The sequence below is a fragment of the Scardinius erythrophthalmus genome (assembly GCF_964197995.2).
Source record: "Scardinius erythrophthalmus genome assembly, chromosome: 15".
Classification (NCBI taxonomy): domain Eukaryota; kingdom Metazoa; phylum Chordata; class Actinopteri; order Cypriniformes; family Leuciscidae; genus Scardinius; species Scardinius erythrophthalmus.
Genome location: NC_138235.1, coordinates 6,419,399 through 6,447,124, shown reverse-complemented (window position 1 = coordinate 6,447,124; position 27,726 = coordinate 6,419,399). Strand labels below are relative to the sequence as shown.

General features: G+C 37.8%; 1 protein-coding gene across 1 annotated transcript in view; it reads right to left on the bottom strand.

Moving 5' to 3' along the window:
* Window positions 1–27,726, bottom strand: part of LOC308702886 (6-phosphofructo-2-kinase/fructose-2,6-bisphosphatase) — a 107,865-nt gene that overhangs the window by 50,083 nt on the left and 30,056 nt on the right. The window contains exons 5-13 of the mRNA XM_081386029.1: window positions 18,894–18,968; window positions 18,717–18,773; window positions 18,364–18,485; window positions 17,137–17,344; window positions 16,098–16,244; window positions 15,843–15,947; window positions 15,126–15,255; window positions 11,904–11,966; window positions 11,748–11,812 (exon numbers count right to left, since the gene is read on the bottom strand). Of these exons, the coding sequence (XP_081242155.1) occupies window positions 11,748–11,812; window positions 11,904–11,966; window positions 15,126–15,255; window positions 15,843–15,947; window positions 16,098–16,244; window positions 17,137–17,344; window positions 18,364–18,485; window positions 18,717–18,773; window positions 18,894–18,968 (972 nt within the window). The remainder of the gene's footprint in view (window positions 1–11,747; window positions 11,813–11,903; window positions 11,967–15,125; window positions 15,256–15,842; window positions 15,948–16,097; window positions 16,245–17,136; window positions 17,345–18,363; window positions 18,486–18,716; window positions 18,774–18,893; window positions 18,969–27,726) is intronic.

Genomic DNA, 27,726 nt, shown 5'->3' with positions numbered 1-27,726 from the left:
AAATGCAATTCAATGCGGAGAAGAAGAATAATAATAATAATAATAATAATAATAAACAGAGCAATTCCAAGAGGGTCCTCACACCATCGGTGCTCGGGCCCTAATAATAAACAGAGCAATTCCAAGAGGGTCCTCACACCATCGGTGCTCGGGCCCTAATAATAATAAACAGAGCAATTCCAAGAGGGTCCTCACACCATCGGTGCTCGGGCCCTAATAAACAGAGCAATTCCAAGAGGGTCCTCACACCATCGGTGCTCGGGCCCTAATAATAAATATAGCTGCGAGCAGCGATTACGGGCCCAAGCCGGTGGCACCGCAACCCCGGTCCCCTTAGGTTACTAAAGGCACCGGGGTTGCGGTGCCACCGGCTTGGGCCCGTAATCGCTGCTCGCAGCTATATTTATATATATATATATATATATATATATATATATATATATATATATATATACATACATACATACACACACATACATATATATGTATATATATATATATATATATATATATATATATATATATATATATATATATATATTATTGTTCAAAAGTTTGGGGTCAGTAAGATTTTTAATGTTTTTAGGAGAAGTCTCTTCTGCTCACCAAGGCTGCATTTGATTAAAAATACAAACAAAAACAGTAATATTGTGAAATATTATTCCAATTTAAAACAGCTGTTTTCAATTTTTAAATATTTTACATAGTAATTCATTTCTGTGATCAAAGTTGAGTTTTCAGCATCATTACTCCAGTCTTCAGTGTCACATGATCCTTCAGAAATCATACTAATATGATGATTGATGCTCAATAAATATTCATTATTATTTTCAATGTTGAAAACAGTTGTGTACAGATTTTTTTTCAAAATGCTTTGATGAATGTAAAGTTCAAAAGAACAGCATATATTTCAAATATATATATTTTTAACATTATAAATGTCTTTACTGTAACTGTTGATCAGTTTAACTCATCCTTCATAAATAAAAGTACTGATTTATTTTATTTATTTCCCCCAAAAATAAAATTGTAATTATTACTAACCCAAAACTTTTGAGCGGTAGTGTTTAACGTTACAAAAGCTTTAGATTTCAGATAAATGCTGTTCTTTTGAACTTTCTATTCATCAAAGACTGTACACAACTGTTTTCGACATTTAAAATAATAATGAATGTTTCTTGAGTATCAATCATCATATTAGAATAATTTCTGAAGGATCATGTGACAGTGACGACTGGAGTAATGATGCTGAAAACTCAGCTTTGATCACAGGAATAAATAACAGTTTAAAATATATTAAAATAGAAAGCAGCTGTTTTAAATTGGAATAATATTTTACAATATTACTGTTTTTGTTTGTATTTTTAATCAAATAAATGCAGCCTTGGTGAGCAGAAGAAACTTCTCTGTTATGTGCGCGCCACAGACAGCACGCACGTCCGCTTAGAGTTCCGCCTTTTGCCTTCCGTCAATATTACGTTATTAGAAAAATATTTTTTTAGAGAATCGATTTTTTGACATTTGTGAATCGATTCAGAATCGTCCACGTCCGCGTCGCGATGCATCTAAGAATACATTTTTTCTCCCACCCCTAGATTTCATACAACAGGTTAATAAACAGTTACAATTAAGTCACTTACATTTTAGATGCAATGTTGACTGTTTTTGTTCTGTTTCAGCAGCGAAAATAGTTAAACAAAGATCACGGCAGAACCATCACTTATCACGTGTTTTCTCATAACTGAACGATTCAGCATTTTTAACGAATCGGTTGACTCAAAGATTGAATGATCAATCCATAAACATCTGTCTTAATCATGATCGACTCATTCGAACGAATCGTTTGAACGAATGAATCAATGACTCGCTTATTAAGATGGATGCCTGGCGACACCTAATGGCGGTTTAGTGTTGTTTATTCTTTCCCACATGTGTGTGATTTGTGTGTGCAACATTATCATTATTTTTCTTTCACTATTATATTAGCGATTTAAAAGCACCCACTCGTGTCACACGTCGATTAACCGGTGGGAAAATATCCTCAGACACATACCTAATAAATGTATATTTAAATACAATATTGGCCTACCTGGTAAAAAGTTTTATATACTATTTTGATGTCCTTTTGGACACAAGAGGGCAGTATAGCCCTATGTTTGCTTTTTTGTTGAACCAAATAGCACTAAATAGCCTGTTTTAACTTTTTCATTCTTCTTGAATTGCAAAAACAGAATAAAATGGGTTTAGTTGTGATATTTGTATTCTTTTATATAGAAATAAATGGTATATAATTACATTTTTAGAAGATTTTTAGTGTTTCCTTTTTGGACATTACTTTAATCCCTCGCCATAGCAAAACCGTTTGAGATATTTATTATCCATTCACAATTTAGCATATTTAATGTAGTTTCATCATGTTGAAAAAGTTTGGTACGAATAAAATAAATAGTTTAAGAGGAGTGGCTAAAAATTCAGAGGCTGATTTTGCAAAAAAATTCATATTCAGACCAAAATATCTGACTTCCTCGTGGCCAGAGCTATTGAATGTAAATTAGAAAGTTGTCCGGCTTGATGAGAACAATATACAAACTATTTTTTCTTTACTGTAGTTAAAACTAACCCCCCCCACTTTTGTCAAAAGCATGTTGAAAGTGACACACTTCCTGCTGCCAGTTGGTGGCGCTATAACTTTGACTCACAATGGCTACATCCATCTGATCGGCCTCTTACCACGAACACACTGCTGAAGTTTCATCAAGATCAGTTAATGTATGCAGAAGTTATTCCACTTCCGTGTTTCTCTTTTCTCGCCATAAATTCGATTCCTCGCCACAGCCAAACCGTTCGAGATATCAAAAATCCGTCCGCAATTTAGCATCCTCAAAGTCTTGACTACATGCACACCGAGTTTGAAGGGGACACGGTGAATTTTCTAGGAGGAGTATTTCACATTCCACAGCAAGCGTTTTCCAAACAACCCATAATAGCCGACTTCCTGTTGGGCTGGCGTAAAACTTGACCGGGGTAAAGTTGTTCGGCCCGATGAGATCTATATGTGTACCGAGTTTCATATTAATTCATGCAAGCGTGTTTGATATATGGATCAAGTTTTAGAACCCCGTTCAAGGGGGCGCTGTTGAGCCCCCCAGCCACGCCCGGGTACCAGCTTCAGCCCGGCCCTGATGGCCGTGGGTTCTGACCTGTGTGCAAAGTTTCAAGAGTTTTTGAGCACGTTAAGGACCCCAAAAGCCCCTGAAACCTTGATTAACAATATAAAAGCAATAGTCAAATCCCCCCCTCCCCTCACACACACACAGACACAGAGAGAGGGAGAGAAAATTCTTCAGAAAATCCACATTCAAACCAAAATATCTCTCTTCCTGTTGGTCGGAGATGGTTCATGTAAATTAGAAAGTTGTCCGTCTTGATGAGAACAATACACATACCAAGTTTTGTGATTCTAGGAAAAACTAAGCCCCCATTTTTGACTAAAGGTGCCGCTACTGAGCCATTCCACCACGCCCGTTTATGAAACTTTGCACATGTCTACTGGCTAATAAATGTGATGTGTCTGTTGAGCTTCATGCAATTTCAAGTATGTTAAGAGTCTCAAAAGCATCATAAAATAATATTAAAGTTTGATGCGTTGCCACGGCAACAGTATCTAAGATATCAATAATCCTTTCACAGGTTTACATCCTCCGTGTGTCTACATTGTACACTTAAAGGTTGAAGCAAATCGGGTAAAAATAAGACACTGATTTCAAAGCATTTTGAAAGTGATGTACTTCCTGCTGCCTGTTGGTGGCGCTATAACTTTGACTCACAATAGTCACATCCATGTGATCGGCCTCTTACAACGAACACACTGCTGAAGTTTCATCACGATCAGTTAATGTATGCAGAAGTTATAACACACTTCCTGTTTCATTTTTTCGCCATAAATTTGTTTCCTCGCCACGGCCAAACCGTTCGAGATATCAAAAATCCGTCCGCAATTTAGCATCCTCAATGTCTTGACTTCATGCTGACCGAGTTTGGAGGCGATTGGATGAATTCTCTAGGAGGAGTACATTAAATTCCACAGCATGCGTTTCAAAACAACCCATAATAGCCGACTTCCTGTTGGGCTGGCGTAAAAAGTAAAAGTACGAAAGTTGTTCGGCCCGATGGGATCTATATGTGTACCGAGTTTCATATTATTACATGCAAGCGTGTCTGATTTATGGACCAAGTATTCGGACCCCATTCAAGGGGGCGCTGTTGAGCCCCCCTGCCACGCCCTGGTACCAGCTTCAGCATAGCCCCGATGGCTGCAGGTTCTGACCTGTGTGCAAAGTTTCAAGAGTTTTCGAACACGTTAAGGGCCCCAAAAGCCCCTGAAACCTTGAAAAACAGTTAGAAAAGCAAATTTCTCCTAACAGACAAATTCCCCTAACAATAATCCTACCGAAAACAATAAGGCCTTCGCCCTTTCAGGGCTTAGGCCCTAATAATAAACAGAGCAATTCCAAGAGGGTCCTCACACCATCGGTGCTCGGGCCCTAATAAATACATAAAAAGAACTGGTTAACCCTTGTTAAGGGTTGTCAATTAAAATAAGTTACACAAAAATGTCCATGTACAAAAACTGTCATAAAAATGTCATGCTTGGGAGCACAGACATAAGTTTGGTCTCATTTTAAAGAAGACCCTTGGCAGATAATCGTTGAAGCAAAACAAGTTTAAAAAGTGACACAAAAAAGTTATAGAGGTTTAAGTTTATGAAAATGAAAATTTATGAACATTATTTCATTTAAAATATATATTTTATGAAGCATGTTGAACTCTAAAACTGCTAAAAAATCAAAGCCATAAATCCAATAATAACTTGATCTGTTTAATGTACCAAACCTTTGTTATGAGAAAATGAAAACGCTATTGGTTGTGTTTTTTGTTTTATTTTTTTGTTAAGAGAATAATATAAATATTTTCATTGAATTTTTGTGTGTGTAATGTTTTGTGAAGGAGTTTTTTTTTTTTGTGTGTGTGTGTGTAACTTGTGGCTTATGAGCTATCCTGGTCTAAATTCTTATGTTGTGGTAGAATTAACTTCACCTGGCGCCCAAAATAATTTAATTTCAAATTGAAATCCTTTTGTAAGGGCGTGCCACCGTTACAATCCTCAGACTTGGAAAATTGGTCTCGTCTCCCTACTTCTTTTCATGCTCGTATATCGGTAATTAAAATGAATGTTCTCCCACATACTCATTTCTTTTCATCTATGATTCCTCTTTCTCCACCTGCTGGCTACTGGAATAAACTTGAAGCATGTGTTTCTCATATGGGATGGGAAACGTCCTCGAATCAAGCTGACTATAGGGCGGTCACTTTTTTGAAAAAATCCTGTTCGATTTTTGAGACATAAGTGTTCACTGAATCGATTGTAAAATCGATTTTCCATGTCTAAAGATGTTTCCATTTTAACCGTCAAATATGGGCAAATCCACGGACAACTAACAGGCATTAGGACGAACGTAAAGAGGGCGCTTGATACGCACAAGTCAGCAATATTCCTGATGATTTATTGGCGTGAAGTTTCATGACCAATGACAAACAGGTGTGCAACATTCTCGAAAAACAATAAGCAAAGTGGACTGCCATAACGTCAATGACAAACATTACTGCAGTCTTCAACATGGCTGTGTTTACGATTAGAAATGTCGAACAAATTTCGCCTACGTAGGCGATTATAGACCGTAGCCCGAATCTGTATCTGTATGCATGAGACTGTCTGAATACTGGCAGAATTCACATTTTTGTTGTAAAAAGAGAAACATTAAGCAGAAGTATAATTTGCTGTTATGTGTGTTTGTCAGAGCCTGCAGTTGCTGTGTGACGCGCGTTCGTTGCGGGCGTATCGTGACGAGCTGGACGCGCGCCGAGAGAAGGCCATTAAAATCGATTCCCTATTTTCGTTTTCAAAACTTGTGTTGGTTGGTCCGATCGATTGTGCAATCGATTTTCGAACGTAAAGTGACAGCCCTAAAGCTGACTACCTTACAGCGTGGCAGATTACATGGAGGTCTGTCTTTCCCTAATTTTAGACTTTATGCTCAAGCATTTACCCTCCGCCCTTTATCAGTCTGATTTGATCCTGATTCTTCTGTGTCATGGAGAGCAATTGAAGAATCTTTAGTTTATCCCTATGAACTGAAGCATCTTGTTTTTTTCCGGGGTTCCACTAAGGCAGTGTAAATCTCACTTTGGTCCTATTGTAACTCATCTTCTCTCCACTTGGAGGGAAGTCGAAAAGCAAACACACCAAGTTACAATCTGACATTGGCATTCGCTTATTTTCCATAATAATAATCTTTTTTTTTTCTGGCAAGGCCCCATTTCATTGTCCGCAATTGACTCAGAAAGTAAACACTTTGGGAGAGATCTATGATGATATGGGTCTAAAATAATTTCAGAAAATTAAAGCCCAATATAATTTACAAGGTAAATCTTTTTGTATGTATTTGCGAATAAGATCGGCCCTTCGGGCATATGGGGTGCCTTGATGGGATTTTTATCACATCTTCTGAGTTTATTACTTAATTTCTTCTTAAAGGTGCAATGTGTGATATTTCTGAGGATCTATTGGCAGAAATGCAATATAAGATCCATAACTATGTTTTCAGTGGTGTATAAAGACCTTACTTAATGAACCGTTATGTTTTTATTACCTTAGAATGAGTCATTTATATCTACATAACCACGGCCACCCCCTTCTATGAAGGTCGACATATCGTGACGTCATGTTTCTACCGTAGCCGACAGCGAACAAACAGCGCTACAGAGCGCGTTTTGTCACTAACTTGAATGAGAAGCAGCAGAAAAAGATGCAGCAGAATACTCAGGTTGTCCCTGACCCTACAAACGTGGAGAAAAACATGCTGTCTGAACGACGACTCGGACATCGTAACGTTAGCTATTTCCCCTTACCTAGCTGCTTTGATGCTCTTATCCATAGCTCTTATCTTATACTAACTAGCATGGAAACAGGCTATGGTAAAGCCAGTGAATAAAATACTAACACAATGATGAACAAGTAAAAATAACAATCGCAATAACGTGGTTTTACTGAATAATTAAGTAAATATAATTTAATATAAAATATAATATAAAGAAACCTCATTGCTTGACTTGCTACTCTCTGCTGACTCAGACTCAGACGACATCTTCCGATCCTACGTCGGCCGCCGTAGCTTCTCATTCGAGTTTTCATTTGAGGGATACGCAGTGAGTAACTGACTATTTGCAATTCGCAAATCTCACCACTAGATGCCGCTAAAAATCACACACTGCACCTTTAAATAATGTTAAAATTCCAAAAGAGAGAAAAAGCAGTTGTTCAGTTGCTTAACCACTCTAATTGCAATCCTTTGTTATTAACTACTACTGTCTGTCTAATATAACATCAGAAGAAGTGAATCTGTATGTATATAAAGTTCTTGATCGACGACTCTTTGACCAGTAATATGTTCATTAGGTCAAATGTGTACAAAAAGGGGAACCAAAAGAAAAAACATATATTAGGAGTGTAATCTCACTTTTTGGATGCACTTTAAGAGCCAGTGCTTGAAACGGGCGGTGGAGGAGGTTCAGATGTTCCAAGCTTATAATAATAATAATGCAAATGAGCAAACAAGCGAAGATGACAAACAAGTATATTCAAGCAAGATATCATCTCGTAGTTCCATGAAACACAGCAAAGCCAATGTTACTCATGTATCGAGAAGAAATAAAGCAGCCTCAGCAGCTATAAAGCAGAATACACCCTTACGGAACGAAATTATATTTTCATATATCAATATATTATGTGGTGTAAACATACTGAAAAATGTATGAAATAATATATTGCGTTAATATAATGTTATATATTACAATATATTGAATAATACATAAGGAATTGCCGCTTTTCATATATTGAAAAATGTATTTACAATATATTTACATTGTAAAATGTAATTAGTTGAGTGTACTTTGAGTAAAGAGGAATTTAAGGCAATCGTTTTCCACGTTTTCTAAGTTGTAAGTTTGTATTAAAACATACAAAAGAGTGTCAGAACAATGATAGACATTAGGTGTGGATTAATTTGTATTTATTAAACAGAAACTTACCTGAATAAATAAAATAAAACTTAACAGAGAAGTTGATAGAAATGACTGCAATAGAGTTCTGCATTTTAAATAAAGCAACACACAGCATATCTTCAGTGTTTCTTGGTCTTCTGCTGGACTGAAGCACAGGTTCTACTCTCCAGCACAATGATGACCCACAAAACTCACACCACAGAAACCCTTTAAATCCCAACAGAACATTTAAACACTAACAGATCTCTCAAGATCTCAGTAGAGGAGGGTTAAACAACAAAAACAGCATTACTAGCTCCACTTACTACAGTTTGACTTTATTTCTGTCAGGCGTCTACAGAAGTTCATATTGAGAATTGACAGAGGTTTAGATGTTGATGATTTATTGAAAAGAATATACATTTATGATGCAATTTATTTATAAACACCATGATGGAGTTCAGTGTTTGCTTTAGTTGGGCTCTTGACTATTGAACTTTGACCTTTAATTTTTCTCTGGTTGCTGTAACTGTGTGTTATGCCAAAAATGCGAAGAGAAATTCTGGGGATAATCATCAGCAATTAAACGGATCACTTCCCAAGATATCGATTAAAATATGTATTAGTTCATAAAATACATTTTAAATATTTTTAAATAAACACTATATTACTATAACAAAAGATCAATCATTTTTATGGTAATCAGATTTTTTTTTTTTTACGCAGAAATGTGTACACATTAGACACATTATGCAAAAAACATTTAGAATTTCTTCTATAGTCACTTTTGCACGCATTGCAGCATGAACATGTCACCGTTGTTGAGATTCATACGCTGATTCTTGATGTCTGTGTGTGACAAAATATCACAGTAGCTCAAAATGTTTTGAACACAATGTGTTAAAAAAGAGGACTTGGCATCCAGAACTTCTGTAGACGTCTGACAGAAAAAAGTCAAAAAAGTCTAAAGTCAAACTCTTAGTATTAAGTGGAGCTGGAAATGCTGTTTATGTTGTTTACCCCTCCTCTGCTGAGATCTTGAGAGATCTGTTAGTGTTTAATGTTCTGTTGGGATTTAAAGGGTTTCTGTTGTGTGATATAAATATATGGCCATATATTTTTGTTCCATAAGGGCAGTGATGTCATCGTCCAGATCAGCTCAGTTTTCATAGTGTCAATGCAGTCAAATCAATAATATTGTTGAATATTAAGTGTCACCAACTAAGCAAGCCGCAGGCAACAGTGGCAAGGAACCCAAACTCCTTTAGGTGACAGAAATTGAGGGGGAAAAAAAACTTGGGGGAACCCAGGCTCAGTCGGAGGAACAGTTCTCCTCTGGCCAAACGAACCAACATGGTGTGATTATGTTTTCAGGCTGCATCACAAGTCTGATTGCCAATTGATCATTCAGAATATATAATCCAGTTCCTTTTGCATGAGGATTGGGATACATCATACGCTGGGAGTTGAAGCTGGCCATAGGGTCAGAGGACTTCGACAAGGTCTTCACAGGGGATTTGTCTCTAAGGCTTGTCTAGTCGTTGTGGTCTCTGCTGACATTAGGTTTGCCTCCCACACCGTAAAATATGGGATCGTCCCATATTTAAAGGTAAAAAGTTCCATATGAAATCACTATGGGACGTGATTTGTCCCCTATTTTTCATACGTTGGCTAAACGCAAAGATTTTGCAGTGTGGAGAATACTAATAGCAAATATAAAGAAATCAATTTCACAAGTAGTAGAAAAATGGGTTGAGAATGGGTTTCCCTTATTTTGCCACAATGAAGGTGGCAACTCTAATTGATAGTCAAATGTGTTAAAATGAAAGATAAAATAAAATTTTCATAAATTTATGAAAGGCAATTACTGTAAATAAAAGGTGAAATTTCAATAAGAGATGAAACCAGATTTAAAGTCAACTAAAAATATGCTGAGTGAGAGTAGTACTAAGAATTTTGAAAATGTACAATTATTTGTAAAAATAGCAGAACCCCAATTCCATGCAATAAAATTAAGAATTTGTGATTTTTGTTAATTCTCTTGAACATTTAACTGACAAAAGTACAAAGAAAAAATGTCCAATGTATTCACTGGCCAAATTAATTGCATTTTGTAAATAAATTTTGATTTTGATGGCTGCAACACACTCCAAAAAAGTTGGGACAGAGACAAAATAAGTGAAAAGAGACAAAATAAGTGAAAAGATTACAGAATATCTAAGTTAAGCTGTTTTGAAATAGTCCATAATAAGCAGATGAACTGGTAAGAGGTGAGGGTACCGTGACCGAGTGTAAAAGGAGCATCCACCAAAACAGTCTTTGCAAGCAAAGATGGGTCATGGTTCACCACTTTGTGCCAAATTTCATGAGAAATTTCTCAATGCAAGATTGATCCACAGAGTCGTTTACAGGCGCTCTCTCATCTCATACCTGGTAGAACCACCTGTTTTGGTGCAGAAATCTTTTGAATTACAAAGCTATATTCAGTATATGATATGTATATGATTTACCATGTATAATTTTGTGAAAAGATTCAGGGAGACCAGAGAAATCTCAGTCCGAATAGGGTAAGGCAGGAGACCTTCGAGCCTTAAGATGGCATTGCATGAGTAACCATCATGCTACTGTGTTAAATATCGCCACATGGGCTCGGCAGGAGAAAAGCGTTACTTTGGAAAAGCGTTGTTAACTTCACACAATCTACTGCTGCATCAAGAAAAGCAACTTGTTACGCAAGGAAAGCCATACATCAACTCTATGCAGAGATGCCACAGAGTTCTTTGGGCCCGCTCTCATCTCAGATGCTTTAAAAGACAGTGTAAATCTGTGCTGCGGTCAGATTAATCCACGTTTCAGCATGTTTTTGGGAAAAACGGACGTCGAGTTATCAGGTCCAAAGATGAAAGGGACTATACAGAATTTAATTAGTGACAGGTGCAAGAGCAAACATCTGTCATTGTATGGGACTTCAGCAGTGCAAATATGTGAAGGTACCATTGATGTGGATGAGTAAATAGAGACATATACTGCCATCAAGATGACATCTTTCCTGGGAAAAAAGACAAGACACACTCTGATGTAGCATGTGCAGAATGAGGCCTGGCTTCATACATCAGAGTGCGTGTAGACACTACACTGTAGAATGGATGTGCTTGACTGGCCTATACCTGCAGTCCAGATCTGTCTCTTATTGAAAATGTATGGCCCATCATGAAAAGGAGAATAAAAAAAAGTCGACCATGGACTGCTGAGCAGCTGCCTACCTGATGAGAGATTTGGCAAACAATCTACTTGGAAACTTGTAACAATTAGTATCCTCAATTCCCAACTGATTAAAAAGTGAAATCAAAAGGAAAGGTGATATGTGACAGTTGTAAACATGCCTCTGTCCTAACTTTTTTGAAGTGTGTTGTAGCCATCAAGTTGGTAGTTAAAACATTGAGAATCGTTTCTTTGTACTTTTGTCAGTTAAATCAAGAGAATTAACAAATCACAGACTCTTGATTTTATTGCAATTTACAAAATGTCCCAATGTTTCTAGAAATGGGCTTGTACTGTACCAAATTGATTAAAAACTCCAGTAACTGGAGAATTGCACTGCTCTTTATGTCAGAAGTGCTACAGTATGAGAGTATTACTGTGCTCACCACAGGTCTGTCTCTGTGTGTGTTCACTGCTTCAACTTTCAGGAAAATGGACTCAACATCACAGCCTGGAAACACAATAGAAAAATGTATCATTTTACGATCTAATTGATCTTTATGTAAACAGTTATATTGCAGAAGAGAGTAAGAGAGTCTGACCATAGGCAACAGGAGTGAGTTTCATCACCGTGTGCAGAGGACACTTCAGATAAGGCAGCTCATCTAGAGGGACATCAGGGCAGAGCAGTAGTTAAAAAGACTCTGTTCATTCAAATTTACATGTACAAAAAGGAGGAAAACTAAATATCAGTGATCGACAAAATGTTTGTGAACTAACTGTAATTCTGCATTGATTACTGATGGTTTGTTCAGCTAAGTCATAATTACACACAAGCACAATCTGACTTACAACACTCAAGCAGTTTTTTATTGAAGACTATAAATGATCATTATAATCATTTACAGTGCATGCTGGAAAAAGTAGGCTAACCCCTGAATTGATTTTTTTTTAGTTCTTTTAAAAATGTGTAGCAGCAGCAGCAGCACAACTTCAACCAAATCTTTCCTGTTGCTGCTTATAAAATCTACGCCACATTGAAGATGAATTTCATAACACCCTATAAAACAAGCAAATACTTTCACTTCATCAATATTTCTTTGTTTTCTTTTCTGTCTGTCATTTTCGACGTTTTGTTGAAATACTGACACTGGGGGTCGCCCTTGAGAGCCCCAAACACCTCCAATGTATTCAGAAAAGGCCAGTGGCGTGTGGAAATTGCAGAGCACGCCCCAGACATATTCTGAAACCATATAAGGCAGCCTGCACACACACACTTCAGCTTTGTTCTTCAAGGTATCTTGATTCTAAAGAGAAACAATTTCCATCCACCTCTGCAAAGAGACAGAAGGTGCTGGATCGTCGGCACAGAACAGTGGTCTCCCTCCAGTGTGCACAGATAAGTGCAGAGAGCTCCACTGGGTGGATCAGCAGCGTTCCGATAGAGGCAATTTCCTTAATAAAAGAGCAAAAAGAGCCTGTGAGCATCAGGCTTAAGTGGTCTCCACCGCCCGGTCCCGAATGCTAGATCAGATGCTATGGCTCAACCTCGCGGAGATGCGGGATGCAGAGAAAGTGCGCTTTCACAATCTCCCAAGGTGGCCTTTCGGGTCACACACACACACACACACACACACACACACACACACACACACACACACACACACACACACACACACACACACACACACACACACACACACACACACACACACACACACACACACACACACACACACACACACACACACACACACACACAATGTTCATGGCCCGTCTTCACGATGGTCAGACATCGATAGAGCTTGTCCCTCCAGCTGAGACGAACAGCTTTACAGCCTCTACTTCATTGTACCAAATAAAGGAGGTGGGTTCTAATCGTCCTCTAAATTGCAGAAATCATGTTCTGAGTGAAAAATAAATACTTTAAAAATAAATACAATCTTGCAGTTTGTAGGGTTGGGGGTCTTTTGCTGTTACTCTTAAAGCTCCAATATGTAACAATTTTGTAATAAAATTTCCGAAAATAACTTGCACAGTGTGATATATTTCCTCCAGTTGTGTACTTACAATATCTCAAAAGTCTCCAAAGATTTTTTATTTCAGAGAAATTCCGATTTCTGAATTCCGAATAACTGTCCGTCCCGGAAAAGAAATGTCGCCTCTCAGTGACGCAATGTCCGCACTATCCTTTTTTTCCGGTGTGGACCATGTGATATTCCACCACACCGGAACATCACATGGTCAAATGCGGAAGTGGTGGTTATAGCGTTATTGCCATAGACTGTATGGTTATAGCTGTTATGGATCACGATTACTCACGATCACGATTGCGAGTATTGAAGTGCCAACAAAACGAAAGCGTCCATATTCGGATACACGCAGACTGTGTGACAAATGGAGGAATTAAACCTGGATAAATATCGGCCAGGCGTTTTCGAGATGGAGAGAGCTGCACGACAATCTTGGACTTGACAGAGACTCTGCTCTCACGAGTGTATTGATGTACAATAAAAAAAAAATTATTTGCTTACCTGTCTAAGTAACGTAATAGTTACAGTAAAGATGATTTTAATAGATATGAATTAATGACAAATAGCTGTAAGTTGTAACGGGATAATATAGCATAACATTTCATGTTCCTTGCAGTTCATTAATTGACCCTTCGCAGGGAGCTTGATTGACAGGTGATCTGACCAATCATACTTCGCCATCCGCCATTTTGTCCGACAAAGCAGTCAGGAGAGTTAGTAAATTAACATGGGAGGATTTGAACTTGAAAAACGGAGTGTACTGACGCCTTTCCATGGTTAAAACAACATTCCTTCTTATGTTTGTTCATGTTTATTTGAGGCTATAAATTAACTAGTAGGAAGAGATGATTGGTTCACGAGCAGCTTTAACTGATGCTCTACAGCGATCTGTCACGACACATTAAAGAGCCACAAAACGGTATTTATTGTTTCAATTTATTTTAAAAAATGACCAAATTTGAAAGGTGAGACTTTGTTTAATATGTTTAATATCAAACATAACCGAAAAGTAACCTGGTCTGTCCTGTCTGTCAGCGTGTGGTCAGTCTCCTCTCTGCTCCGCGATGTATTTTTCACTGCGTGAGAACATGGTGTGGCGTGAGAGCGGCGTAGCTTGTCGGACATAGCGACAGAAACTAAGGGGGGCGGGTCTTTGCGAACGGTCAATTATGATGACATACATCAGACATACAGGTAATACAAAAACTAATAAATTACCTCATCCGTGATCATGATTCATCAATTCCATTTAGATACATTGCTAGATGGTGAAAACGCATTAAATACGACATCTCCCATCGTCACCTCCTTCATAGCGTCATCAAGCTTCGCCTTTGTTATTGTTGGAAACTGCGCCCTCTTGTGGTCAATTTTTTTTACATATTGGAGCTTTAAGTTCTTCATCATCTCTTTCAGGATTGCCTATTGAACTCAAATGCCCACTCTTAGGGAGAGTAGCAACAGTCCTGAATTTTCTCCATTTGTAGACAACTTGTCAAACCATGGAATAACGAACACCCTGTAATGCAGTGTCTTTAGCAATGCTGTTTTCTTAGACACGAATGAAAATCACAACACTTTTTATGTGTAATCAATGCAGAAATCCAGGGCTGCATTTCCCAAAGCATTGTGAGCCAAGTTGATTGTAGAGACCATTAGTTGCTGTGGTTCTACGATCTACTTAAGCTTACAATGCTTTCGGGAATAGCAGGGTTTGCAAACTTTTTCTGTAAACCTCATGTATTGGAGTAAATTAATGTTCCAGAAGTTTGTTCCAAGGTTTCACTCTACCTGCACTTTTGTCCAGGAAGTATGCCAGCAGACAGCGCATGACAGCCTGATGACATATGACCAAAACATTCTCTTGGCGCTCAAGCTCCATGATTACAGGCTCTAAACGCTGAACCAGATCCTCGTAGGACTGAACACACAAACACACACACACAAGCACTGCAGTACTAAAAGAAGGATACAAATATATAACCTTTGCATTTAATGTAAATTGAATTGATTGTGGCATTTCTTTGTTGTTTAGAATCCAGTATTCCCGTAATTCTTTTGCCTTTTATGAGTTCAGTAAATTACTCTTCTGTCCAAACATACATACTCAAAAGTAAAAACTTGTTTGCCATATATGGGAGTTTTTACGAAATTGACGTGTTTCCATTGGGCGTATATTCAATTCGCAATTTAAATTTGCGCAATATGAAGGGTAATGGAAACGCAGCTAATATAATCTTCAGAAAGGCTCACTGCAAAACCTTTATCAGTAATGCACTGACTGACAGCCTGTGCAACACACAAACACATAAAGCATCCCATAAAATAATAATTTTAAAATCTCTTATTGCTGTTCAGTATCAGCACCCTTGGAATGCTGCTTAGTCAATCAAAATCAAGGTCCAAAAGTGTCCTTTCACACACGGTAGCCCAGCTGAGTTTTAACAAAGTCCCTTTCAAGGCAAGTCACTGCCTTATTCTTCTTGTCGCTTGCCACAATATACTCACCTCCCCCTTTGGATAGCGGTACCGGTATTTGTCTTGGTCTCTGAGTGCAAACTCCTCAGGAAAGTGATCTTGAATCTCTTCGTACATCATCTCCTCACACACACCCTGCACATGAACACATGCACTTCATGACATATATATATCATTCAAAATCAAACACACTCTGCAAAAGAACCAACACAAATGGCAACTGTGGCTTTTGCCCAGTGGGCACTTCGGTCTCATATGTGCAACTAGAAACAGGACTTGACTCACAGCATCAATCTCATTCAGTGCTTTCCATTGCTCATATGGCACTCCAATCGCCTCCGCAGTCTGGATTGTTCTCCTCATGTGACTGGTCCAGATCTTCAGGTCCAGGATGCACTGACCCCTGATGTATGTCCCTAGAGCTGCAGCAAACTGACACAAATAAAAAAAGTGTGTCCCAAATCATAGTATGTTGAAATGAGTATTTCAAAGATAACCTGATTGTCTAAGATTTCCAGGGGGAATTCTGAGTGCAGATCAACTCTACCTTAGCAGAAATGTAAAGACTATATTGACAAAAAGAGAGGAGCTGTTTACGTGTCACAGTGTGTTTGATCTCAGAATATGTCTTCACTTCCGTGCTGACAGGCAGGACATCCAATTTTGTACGCATCTTGCGGCCACGCAGGAGTTTGAAAGGTGTAGCCCGTGGGGTAGCATATACCCACATAGCAACATTGTGACGTCCCAGATCTGGCCCACATCTGGCACATGTGGAAAGATGATCTGGCCCACATGCAGCGTGGAATGACGGCCCTTGGGTGGCCCACTCCTGTTTGCCAGATCTGGGCCACAAGCAGGCCATAGCAATGCCACATGTCAGCCAAGAGCAAAGAAAGAAACCAGAACTGGACCTGATCTGAGCCACAAAACCTGTGTATATTAAATATGGAGTCATCTCAGCCTTAATAAGCCTGTTAACAAGCAGAATCACTGAAGGAAAGAAGAGAACAGAAAAAGAGACGAGCAGAAACACAAGAACTACAACTGACTTAAGCCACAGCCTTAGATGAAATCAACTGAAGATAAAATAAAACATTAAATCTCTCTCAGGCTGAGATGACTCCATATTTAATATACACAATAACTCTGCAGACACAACAGTAATGATCTAGTAAATGTCCCCTTATCACAGAATTGTGGTTCGATTATAATAAACAGTAATAATAATTACTTAAAACATCATCAATCCAGGATTCATTCAAAGCCTGAAAGTCCTGCTCAACACTGTTATTTTTAAATTTTAGATAAGATTTACGCTAACCTTCTTTCCTTGTGTAGAAAGACCGGAATCACCTCCGATACGCCCCAAAACGTTGAGTTCACTCTCTCCATGACGACAGAGGTAGATAGTGCGAGGCGTGACATGGATGTTCATCAGGTAGTAGACGATCCTGCTCTGAATATGATCCTGAACCTGATTCACCAGGTACCTGCTGCCCACGTTAAAGATCTTAATGTATGACAGGTTCCTGTGGACACACAGAGACACGGCAGTAATGATGAGGACTTCCACTGCAATCATATCAAACAACAGATGTTGGTCAAATTCGTTCTGCACTGTTAACCCTTGCTGTAAAAGAAGGCCAAATTCTGACAGTATCTGACAGTTTCGCCTTTTCCTTTACAACAGTAGTATACCATAGAAAACAGTCCATTCTGGGTAATATTTGTCGTTTTCGAGAAAATAGTCTACAGGAATATACTGTGAATTAACAGCGCTCAAAGTCGACACTCAGAGGCTGTGTGTCCAAATCACACCCTATACCCTCATTCACTATTCCCTATAGTTCACTAATATAGTCCACTTGTGCGAGTGAATGAAAAGAAGAGAGTGAATTCAGACACTGATGAACACCTGATAAGCAGAATCACTGAAGAACAGAGAAACAAGAACAGAAAAAAGAGAAACACAAGAACTACAACACTAATGCTCAACAACCACCTACATATTTATCTCACTGAAACACTGCGTCAATGTTACTTTTTACTCTTTGTAGTGTGGATTTTCCTGTGGGGTTGAAAGGGTTAACAGTGTAAGACAAAAAGACACTCCCACGAAATGTATTTTAACAGTAATAACTTAACAGTCAGTTATAAAACACTGTTGCCAGTTTAGGTTTTTTTTTTTTGGGCCACCATTGTGCTGAAGAGTAGAGCCAGTGCTTTAGTCCAGGGCAAGATCTATAAACATTATGCCGTATGTTGCATTTTTTTAGTGGTCTAAAATTAAATAAATTCACAGTAATACTTTGCTCACATTATAAGTGCATTATAAATATTAGTTAATACATTTAAATGACAGTTGGTCAATTTAAGACAGTTGGTTTCTGCAAATGAAATTAGTTAACGTGAGTTTAGTTTATTTAGTGCATTTAATTTAGTGCATTTTACCATTTTACAGTAACACTGTAACTTTTACAGTGTGTTGCCAGTATTTTACTGTAAAAAAGCCTGGTAAGGTCTAACTGTGTGGGTGACAGTGTTTCACCTGTCTTTGTCATCATCTAAGGGAACATATGCGAGTTTGTAGCAGTCTATTCTCTTGAGGAAGTCAGCCACTGCCTCTTCTTTATCACAGTCAACGTAATCAGGACTGCTCAGCTTCACTTGCTGCAGATACAGAAAACAAAGCTCTTTTACAGGATGTAGAGTGTGAACAAACATATATTCCAATACAGACAAACTCCTACAGACTGTCAAGAAATTACCAGATAATAGTTTAATAATTATGCAGCTCAGTAAAAAGCAACTCAGTCAATGCATTAATACATAGATCAATAAAGAAATAAATAAACAAGAAATAAATATATATTTTAAACATCATGAAATAAATCTTATTACCTTGATGTTTTCAGCAATGATTTCTGGGTCATCACAAAGAGACTCAATAAAAAAGAGCTACAAGAAGGATCATTTAATTTAAATTTAAAAATTATATATTAAAGAGATATTTTTTTATTAATTTCTAAAGATGAAGTATTCATTTTGATGAATATTAAATTCACCTGTTTCACTCACTTTATAGCCGTTCTCTTTAGCAAAGGTAAGAATCATCTCTCTACGTTCTCTTGTTGTGTTGGTCGCATCAAACACCTGTAAGAAATTTCATTTCCAAAACTGGCTTGATTATCATAGAGAAGTCATTGCACCATTTGAGTGAATCACATCCTAAGCAAACGGTCATCACTTGTAGAATGGGAGTGGGTGTGAACTTCATTAACATACAGACCACATCGGTTACAACAGGAGCAAATTAATTTACAGGTTACAAATTAGTCACACCAGTTACTGACTGGTTTTCTTTTGGTTCCTTGCCACTGTCGCCTTTTTCGCCTTTAGCTTTCAGCTTGCTTAGTTGGGGACATTTAGTTTAATCTTCAACAATATTATTGATCTGCCTGCATTGACACTATTACATGAGAACTGAACTGAGCCGGACGAGGACATCACGGTTTTATCCAGAGCGGCTGTATATGAACTAAATTAAAAACTTTTTTTTTTTTACAAAAAAAATTAGCCATCACCCCAGGTGAAAATAAAGTGTACTTGAGTGCACTAAAAAAACACTTAAATACAAGAAAGTACATTTGTAGTACATTCCTATTTTTTGTGCTAAAGAAAAGTTTAAAAATTATACACTATAAATACACTAATTAAAAGTATATTTTTACTTAAGTAGTACTTAAGTGTAATTGCAAAAGTATACTAAATAACATTGATATTTTAAATGTATTTTTAGTGCATAAGAAAAAAGATATACTATTGAAAAAATACACAGAAGTGTTTTATTAGTGTATTTCTTACAAGTACATTTTTAACACATTAAAAATAGTTCATTGTTAGTGCACTTTTAGAAAGCTATTATAAGTTTAAATTAAATTGATTTTACTTAAAATATATTCAAAATGTAATAGTCAAAAATTTAATTTTCCCAAAAGTAGTATTTAAGTATACTTTATAAAAATAAACTAAATATTACTAATTCTTTAAATTGATTTTATGTGTATAAGGTACTCCCAGGTGAAAAAGACATAGTATTAAATGTATTAAAAATATACTTGAAATACAAATAGTATAATACATTTGTATTACCAACATGCTTATTTGAAGTGCATAAAAAATACATTGAATTGTATTTTAATATATTTCTAAAAAGTATACTAGAAATACATTGGTAATAAATATATGCTTAATTATACTTTAAATAAATATGCTAAACACAAGCATAATTTTAATATATTTCTAACAAATGCACTACAAGTACATTGGTAATAAATATATGATTAATTATACTTTCAATAAATATGCTAAACACAGGCATACTTTTAATATATTTCTAACAAATGCACTAAAGGTACATTGGTAATAAATATATGCTTAATTATACTTTTAAGAAATATGCTAAACACAAGCATACTTTTAATATATTTCTAAAAAAAAGCACTAAGTACATTGTTAATAAATATGCTTAGTTAAATTTTTAAGAAATATGCTAACACAATCTACCATTTGTGTGAAGTTTTAGTGTATTTAAAGAAAACATACTTATGTTGCTCTTAATTAAAGTACATTTGTGTAACTTGTGTAAGAACATAGCTAAATCTAAAATATTAAAATGGTTAATCTAAAATATAAAAAGCTTTTAATGTGTTTAAAGTACTTTAAACACTTAGGCCTACTGCAATATATTTGTAATATTTATCATTTTACCATTTTAATATTTTAGATTTTTTTGTATAATGTACCAACTTCTAATGTATTATAAACATTTGTCAACTATCATTAAGCATTGCAATAAGCACTTAAAATGAATGTTGTTCACTTTTACTTGTTTGTAGGCTACTTGTAAAGGGCTGTTGTATGTTACATGATATGTTTTTACTACTGAAATTCCCACATGGATATCAACATCATATTATTTTAAATGCATCATAGATACATTTTCCAAATATGTTTAAATGTTGTCCAAAAATATGTTGTACTTGTTTGAATTTGAAAAACGCTAATAACACACGTGACTAATCCTGATTGGTTCCAGCTGTTGAACGTCTGTGATTGGTTCTGGTGTAATTATGAGCTGAGCTCACACCTCACTCAGAGCTTGCTGACGGCTGTGCGTTCATTGAATGTGATTATATTTCGGCGTCGCGTCGCGTGTAGTTAGGACACGGTGTAATAATTCAGAAATAGAAGTCTAAATTCAAACTAGAGCGATCGTGTTTCTTTAGAGGACTTGGAGGAAACCACGCGATTCATATGGATTAGGTGAGTTTTTTTGCGATTAACCTTTTCAAACATGAAGGTTTCATTAGTCTACGATATTTCAGTTTTTATTTCTAAGATTAACGCAATTCTTAAATGTTTTGCAACTAATTTGTGATCATGACAGTATTTAGATTTTTTTTCTAACGTTAATAGAAAAAGTAACTGTTAGTGTTGTTTTTATTTTTTCCAAGTCGAATCTCGAAGAGATGAAGATACTGCTATCAGAAGTTACTGGTAAGTTTTAGTTGCTGTTTGCATAAATAAATAGCTCACTGTTTAGTTTTTGTCCTAGTTTTTTTCCAACATTTTTTCCTAGTTTCTTAGTCTAGTCTAATTTGTGTTCATTCATGTAAAAATCTATTTAATTGTTTTTTTGGGACAGCTGCAAGTCACTTGTCATGGCTTACAATATTTTGCACTACTTCTAATTTCCTTAACTCTTTGAAGAGTTTGAGAGTTTGTGTTTCTGCTCATAACTTTTTTTTTTGCTCTCAAAGTCAAAGGGGGCTGACTAAAACAAGATTAGCATTTGTTGTACATTTTAATTATTATTCTTGTTGGCTGCGTATACTTTTTCAGTTAAACGGTTAGCCTAAATTGCCCTTTTTTGCTGTGATACAGTGACATATGTAGACTTCACAGTTGTTCAAGAGCTATTTTATTAACTCCTTTTCTTAATTAACATGTTATATTAAATGTCTACTGTTAAAATATATGAACTAAGCATTACATGCTATGTTAAAGAATTCCATTTTTACTAGGTGAAAAAGACTTACTATTAAATGCAATAAATATGTACTTAAGTATGTTTTTAGTACAAAACAAATATACTTTAATGCATTTATAATACATTTAACAGTATGTCTTTTTCACCTTGAATGTACAACAGAGGGAAATGTCAAAACATACTGTGTTGTAATAAAAAACGTCTAGGTTACGACCTCTGTTCCCTGAGAACAGGGAATGAGACACTGCATTGATGACGATACGGGGAACACCCTCCATGTAAACCGGTGTTTGAAAAGCTGTACAATCTCGGCAATAGAATTTGACTGGCGACAGCCTATGACACGACTAGTGCGACTCAGAAGAATTAAAGAGGCGCCTAGAGAACATTGTTCCCCAATAGCATCATCGAAGCAGTGCAAGTTCCCTTTTGATAGGGAACAGTTACTTTTTTAACAGAGGTTAATTTTGCTTTAATATAAAAATAAACTCATCTTTTTCCCCTTTCCTAGACACTGTGATCAAACAATTTCCAACACATCTGAGGTGCAAGCACTGATTCGAAGGAAATTCAACAATAAGGCAAACTCAAAGACCAATCAGTAACAGTACTGTAACTGTTTGCAGCTATTAATGATTGCACTTTATTGACTAGTTAGGTTTATTGAAGTTCTTTTTTTGTTGTTGTTGTTTATAATACCTCTGCAGATCACTGTATTTTGTTAATGTATTTTTTTTTTTACAGTTTACATATGCTGCTGTACTGATGTACACTGGGTAATACATTAAAGTTTACTAGCTTTCAAAGTGTGTGTTTTATACAATTTTTTTTAATGTGTGTTTTAATACACCATTAACATAATTAATTGTTTTATAAAGGTACTGTTCACAGTATTAAAACATATTTGAAATGATTTACTATATAAAAAAATGTGAGCAATACATAAATATGATTTGTATATATTATATATTCTTAAATTTTAAATAATTTAAGTGTATTTAAAATGCAATAAAGATGGGTTCAATTGTATTAAAAGGGGTAACAAAATAAAATAAATTAAAGCCTAAATAGTATGTTAAAAGCGCATTTTAGTTCATCTTCAGTGTGTCTCAAAATAGCACAGTTGAGTACACTAAGATGATCTTAAGTTTATATTAAGCAGTACTAAAGGTAAGCTTTTAGTATATTAAGTGCAAAATAAGTATGTCGAAAATAGAGCACTTTAAGTACATTATGGCAGTGTATTATGGAAGTGTAATAAAATGTATTTTAGTGCACTTTTTTTAATCTAGGAATACATTCTAAGTATAATTTGTAAATAATTTAATATTATTATTATTATAATTTAAATAGTTTATTATTGTATTTAAAGATGGTTTCAATTATACTAAAACTGGTAACGAAATACATTTGTTGAAAATATGAAATAGTATATTAAAAATACACTTCAGTTTATCTTCAGTGTGTCTCAAAATAGCACAATTGAGTACACTAAGATGATCTTAAGTTTATATTAAGCAGTACTAAAGGTAAGCTTTTAGTATATTAAGTGCAAAATAAGTGTGTCGAAAATAGAGCACTTTAAGTACATTATGGAAGTGTATTATGGAAGTGTAATAAAATGTATTTTAGTGCACTTTTTTAATCTAGGAATACATTCTAAGTATAATTTGTATATAATTTAATATTATTATTATAATAATTTAAATAGTTTATTATTGTATTTAAAGATGATTTCAATTATACTTAAAGTGGTAACAAAATACATTTTTTAAAAATATGAAATAGTATATTAAAAATACACTTAAATTCATCTTCAGTGTGTCTCAAAAAAGCACAATTGAGTACACTAAGATGATTTTAAGTTTATATTAAGCAGTACTAAAGATGAGCTTTTAGTATATTAAGTGCAAAATAAGTGTGTCGAAAATAGAGCACTTTAAGTACATTATGAAAGTGTATTATGGAAGTGTACTAAGTGCACTTAAATAAAATGTATTTTAGTGCACTTTTTTTTCACCTGGGACTGCCCTTGTGAAAAAGAAGTGTGCTTAATTGTATTGAAAGCGCACTTTTTGTGTGCTTAAAATAATAAAAGTATACTTTTTGAAAAGTGCACTTGCAGATAATATAATAAAATTAAAATTCAAGACCACTTATGTGTACTTAAAGGGAATACACTTTAATGACAATATTTATAAACACACTTAAGTGCACTTTTTACAAATGCACTTTGTAATAATATCTAATTAAGTTTAACTTAAAGAAAGTACACTTTCATCACAATATTTATAAACACACTTAAGTACAATTTTTACAAATGCACTTTGTAATAATATCTAATTAAGTTTAATTTAAAGTAAGTACACTTTCATCATAATATGTCTTAACACACTTAAATACACTTTTTAAAAATGCACTTTGTAATAATGTCTAATTAAGTTTTACTTAAAGAAAGAACACTTTTATCATAATATTTATAAACACACTTCAGTGCACTTTTTATGAATGCACTTTGTAATAATATCTTATTAAGTTTAACTTAAAGTAAGTACACTTTCATCACAATATTTCTTAACACACTTAAGTGTATTTTTAAAAATGCATTTTGTAATAATGTCTAATTAAGCTTAACTTAAAGAAAGTACACTTTCATCACAATATTTATAAACACACTTAAGTACAATTTTTACAAATGCACTTTGTAATAATATCTAATTAAGTTTAATTTAAAGTAAGTACACTTTCATCATAATATTTCTTAACACACTTAAATACACTTTTTAAAAATGCACTTTGAAATAATGTCTAGTTAAGTTTTACTTAAAGAAAGAACACTTTTATCATAATATTAATAAACACACTTCAGTGCACTTTTTATGAATGCACTTTGTAATAATATCTAATTAAGTTTAACTTAAAGTAAGAACTCTTTCATCACAATATTTATAAACACACTTAAGTGCATTTTTAAAAATGCACTTTGTAATAATGTCTAATTAAGCTTAACTTAAAGAAAGTACACTTTCATCACAATATTTATAAACACACTTAAGTGCACTTTTTACAAATGCACTTTGTAATAATATCTAATAAAGTTTAATTTAAAGTAAGTACACTTTCCCTTTCGTTGTCAATCCGAGTTACGTCGGATGACGACGAATGGGGTTTCGCTTAGAAATCCTATCATCTTTGAGTATTAAAACACGAGCCAATGGCAAAAAAATGCCATGGGTCTGCGGAATTTGCATAGCGTAACTCCGCCCCGCCCTGGGGGTATATAAGGAAGTGCGCGAGCAGAATGCAGATATGTTTTCGCTGAGGAGCCAAGTTGATGTACTTCACTCTACAGCCAAATCCTGAGTTATCTCTTCATCTCTTCGAGACGAGCCTCTCTCCAGGTGTTGGTGTGACAGCGAGTTCCAGCGAGTGCACATTCCCTGCTGATCTGTGCAGTGATTTGCCAGAGTTTGTGTGTTCTCTCCCTGGTCGCTTCAACACTCTGCGGAGAAATCTCCTTTCACAAAAGAGCATTGCACGCGGCACGTCTTTTTAAAGATGCCTCGCCCGTGCACTTCTGGTTGCGGTCTATTCGTGTCTGACTCTGATGGGCACAATCGCTGTCTTGTGTGTCTGGGTGTCGAGCACGCTAAGGCAGCGTTTGTGGATGAGTCATGTTCCCACTGCGGGAACATGCCCATCGCATGGTTGAGATCGAGACTCAATGATCTTCATGTGAGAGTCCCCTCATCCGCACCCCGATCTACTGGTCCTGAGAGGGCTGGTACTTCGGCTGGCGGCCAGGGTGATCTGAGGGTTACAGTGTGGAACAAAGCGCCGACTATTCCACGCTCCACACTTCCCTCTGTTCCCGTGCAACCCGTGAGTGTCCGCGTGGAAACCGCTGTACAGTCCTCTGACTTGCCGCGAGTTTCATTCGGGCTCCAGAGGATGACGTGTTGTCGATCGCTGCATCACAAGGTGGGCAGGAGTCCTCGGGAAGTGAGGATTCGGCTGTGCTGGCACCCTCGGGTGTCCCAGCATTGTCCGAGTCTGATCCCGAGATGACGGCCATGCTTTCCCGGGCAGCCGCGGCGATCGGTCTTGAGTGGTCCCCGCCACCTGGGCCGGTTCGTTCGCGGCTGGACGATTGGTTTTTGGGTGCGGCTGCTGATCCGCGTCGGCGGCCAACCCCAATGCCTTTTTTCCCGGATGTGCATGAGGAGGTCACGAGGTCCTGGAAGGCACCATTGTCTTCCCCTGATCGTTCGGCGACCGCCTCCGCCTTGCTTCCCCTTGATCTGGCGGCCGCCAAAGGGTACACTGGGGTTCCCCAGGTTGAACGCTCTGTTGCGATGCAGCTGTGTCCTCAGAGTGCTTCTTCCCGCGGGGACCCAAAGCACCCCTCCAAGGCCTGTAGGTTCTCTTCCACCCTGGTGGCGAAGGCCTACAGAGCTGCGGGGCTGGCGGCCTCCTCACTGTATGCCATGGAGACTCTGCAGGTCTACCAGGCCCAGATGTTGCGTGATATGCACGAGGGGAGGTCTGACCCAGCACTCTTTGATGAGTTGCGTGCCGCCACCGACCTTGCTCTCCGGGCGACGAAGGTGACCGCACGCTCGCTGGGTCAGGTGATGGCCACTTCGGTGGTCCAGGAGCGACACCTATGGCTAAACCTGGCTGATATGCGGGAGGCCGAGCGGACCCGGTTCCTCGACACCCCCATATCCCAGGCTGGCCTATTCGGCGGTGCAGTCGAGGACTTTGCCCAGCAGTTCTCGACTGCCCAGAAGCAGACTGAGGCTTTAAAACATGTCCTGCCCCGGCGGCCCGCTGCTTCGGCGGCGCAGCCGTCGGCACAGGTGCCTCAGCCCGCTCGCCGCCGAGGGCGCCCTCCTGCGGTTCCCGCCCCTCCCGATTGGCCCCAGCAGTCCGCTGCTCCCGGGTCGCGTCGGAGAGGAAGCTGTAGGAAGGCGCCACAGCCCTCTCCCGCCCCGCGCCCCGCTAAACGCCAGGCTAAGCGGCGCTCCTGAGATGGGCTGCTCAGAGATGGTGATGAGTTCTGTACAGGAGCCGGTAGCAGGGCCGCTCCTTCCCCCGGTGGAGGGCCGGGGGAGAATCCTTGGTTTTCCCATTCCCGCTGCTCGTCCCACGACGGGCAGCACCCTAAAATGGTTAAAGAAAGAACTCACTATCCCATCTCTGAGCACACGGAGTGTGCGGATGAGAGCACGCGCCGCCCACGGGCCACGCTCCTCTCATCCCCCTCTGTCGCCAGACCCCTGCCAGAGCACGCCCCCGTGGGACGCTGGTCCTCCCCTGGCCTTCTCTGGCAGGACGCGGCTAATGACCGTGCCCCCGCACCGGGCCGCTATGCCACCCACGCCTGGGCCGGTCATTCCGCCTCGCTGCACCCCCGACGGTACGTCTGTGGTTCGTATGACCCCGCTGGTGCACTTTCTGGAAGCCTGGCTAGAGCTTCCCAGACTGTCCCGCTGGGTCGCGAGAACCATCAGGCTCGGCTACGCGATTCAGTTCGCGCGCTCTCCTCCCCGCTACAGCGGAGTCCGCTTCACTATGGTCGGTGGCAATGCCCCTGTCATGAGAGCGGAGGTCGCCACCCTACTGGCGAAGGGTGCGATCGAGATTGTCCCTCCAGCCGAAATGAGGTCCGGCTTCTACAGCCCTTACTTCATTGTTCTGAAGAAATCGGGTGGGTTACGACCGATCCTGGACCTGCGCGTCCTGAACTGCTCCCTTCACAGGCTGCCGTTCAAGATGCTCACGGCCAAACGCATTTTCGAGTGTGTGCGGCCACAGGATTGGTTTGCAGCGATCGACCTGAAGGACGCCTACTTC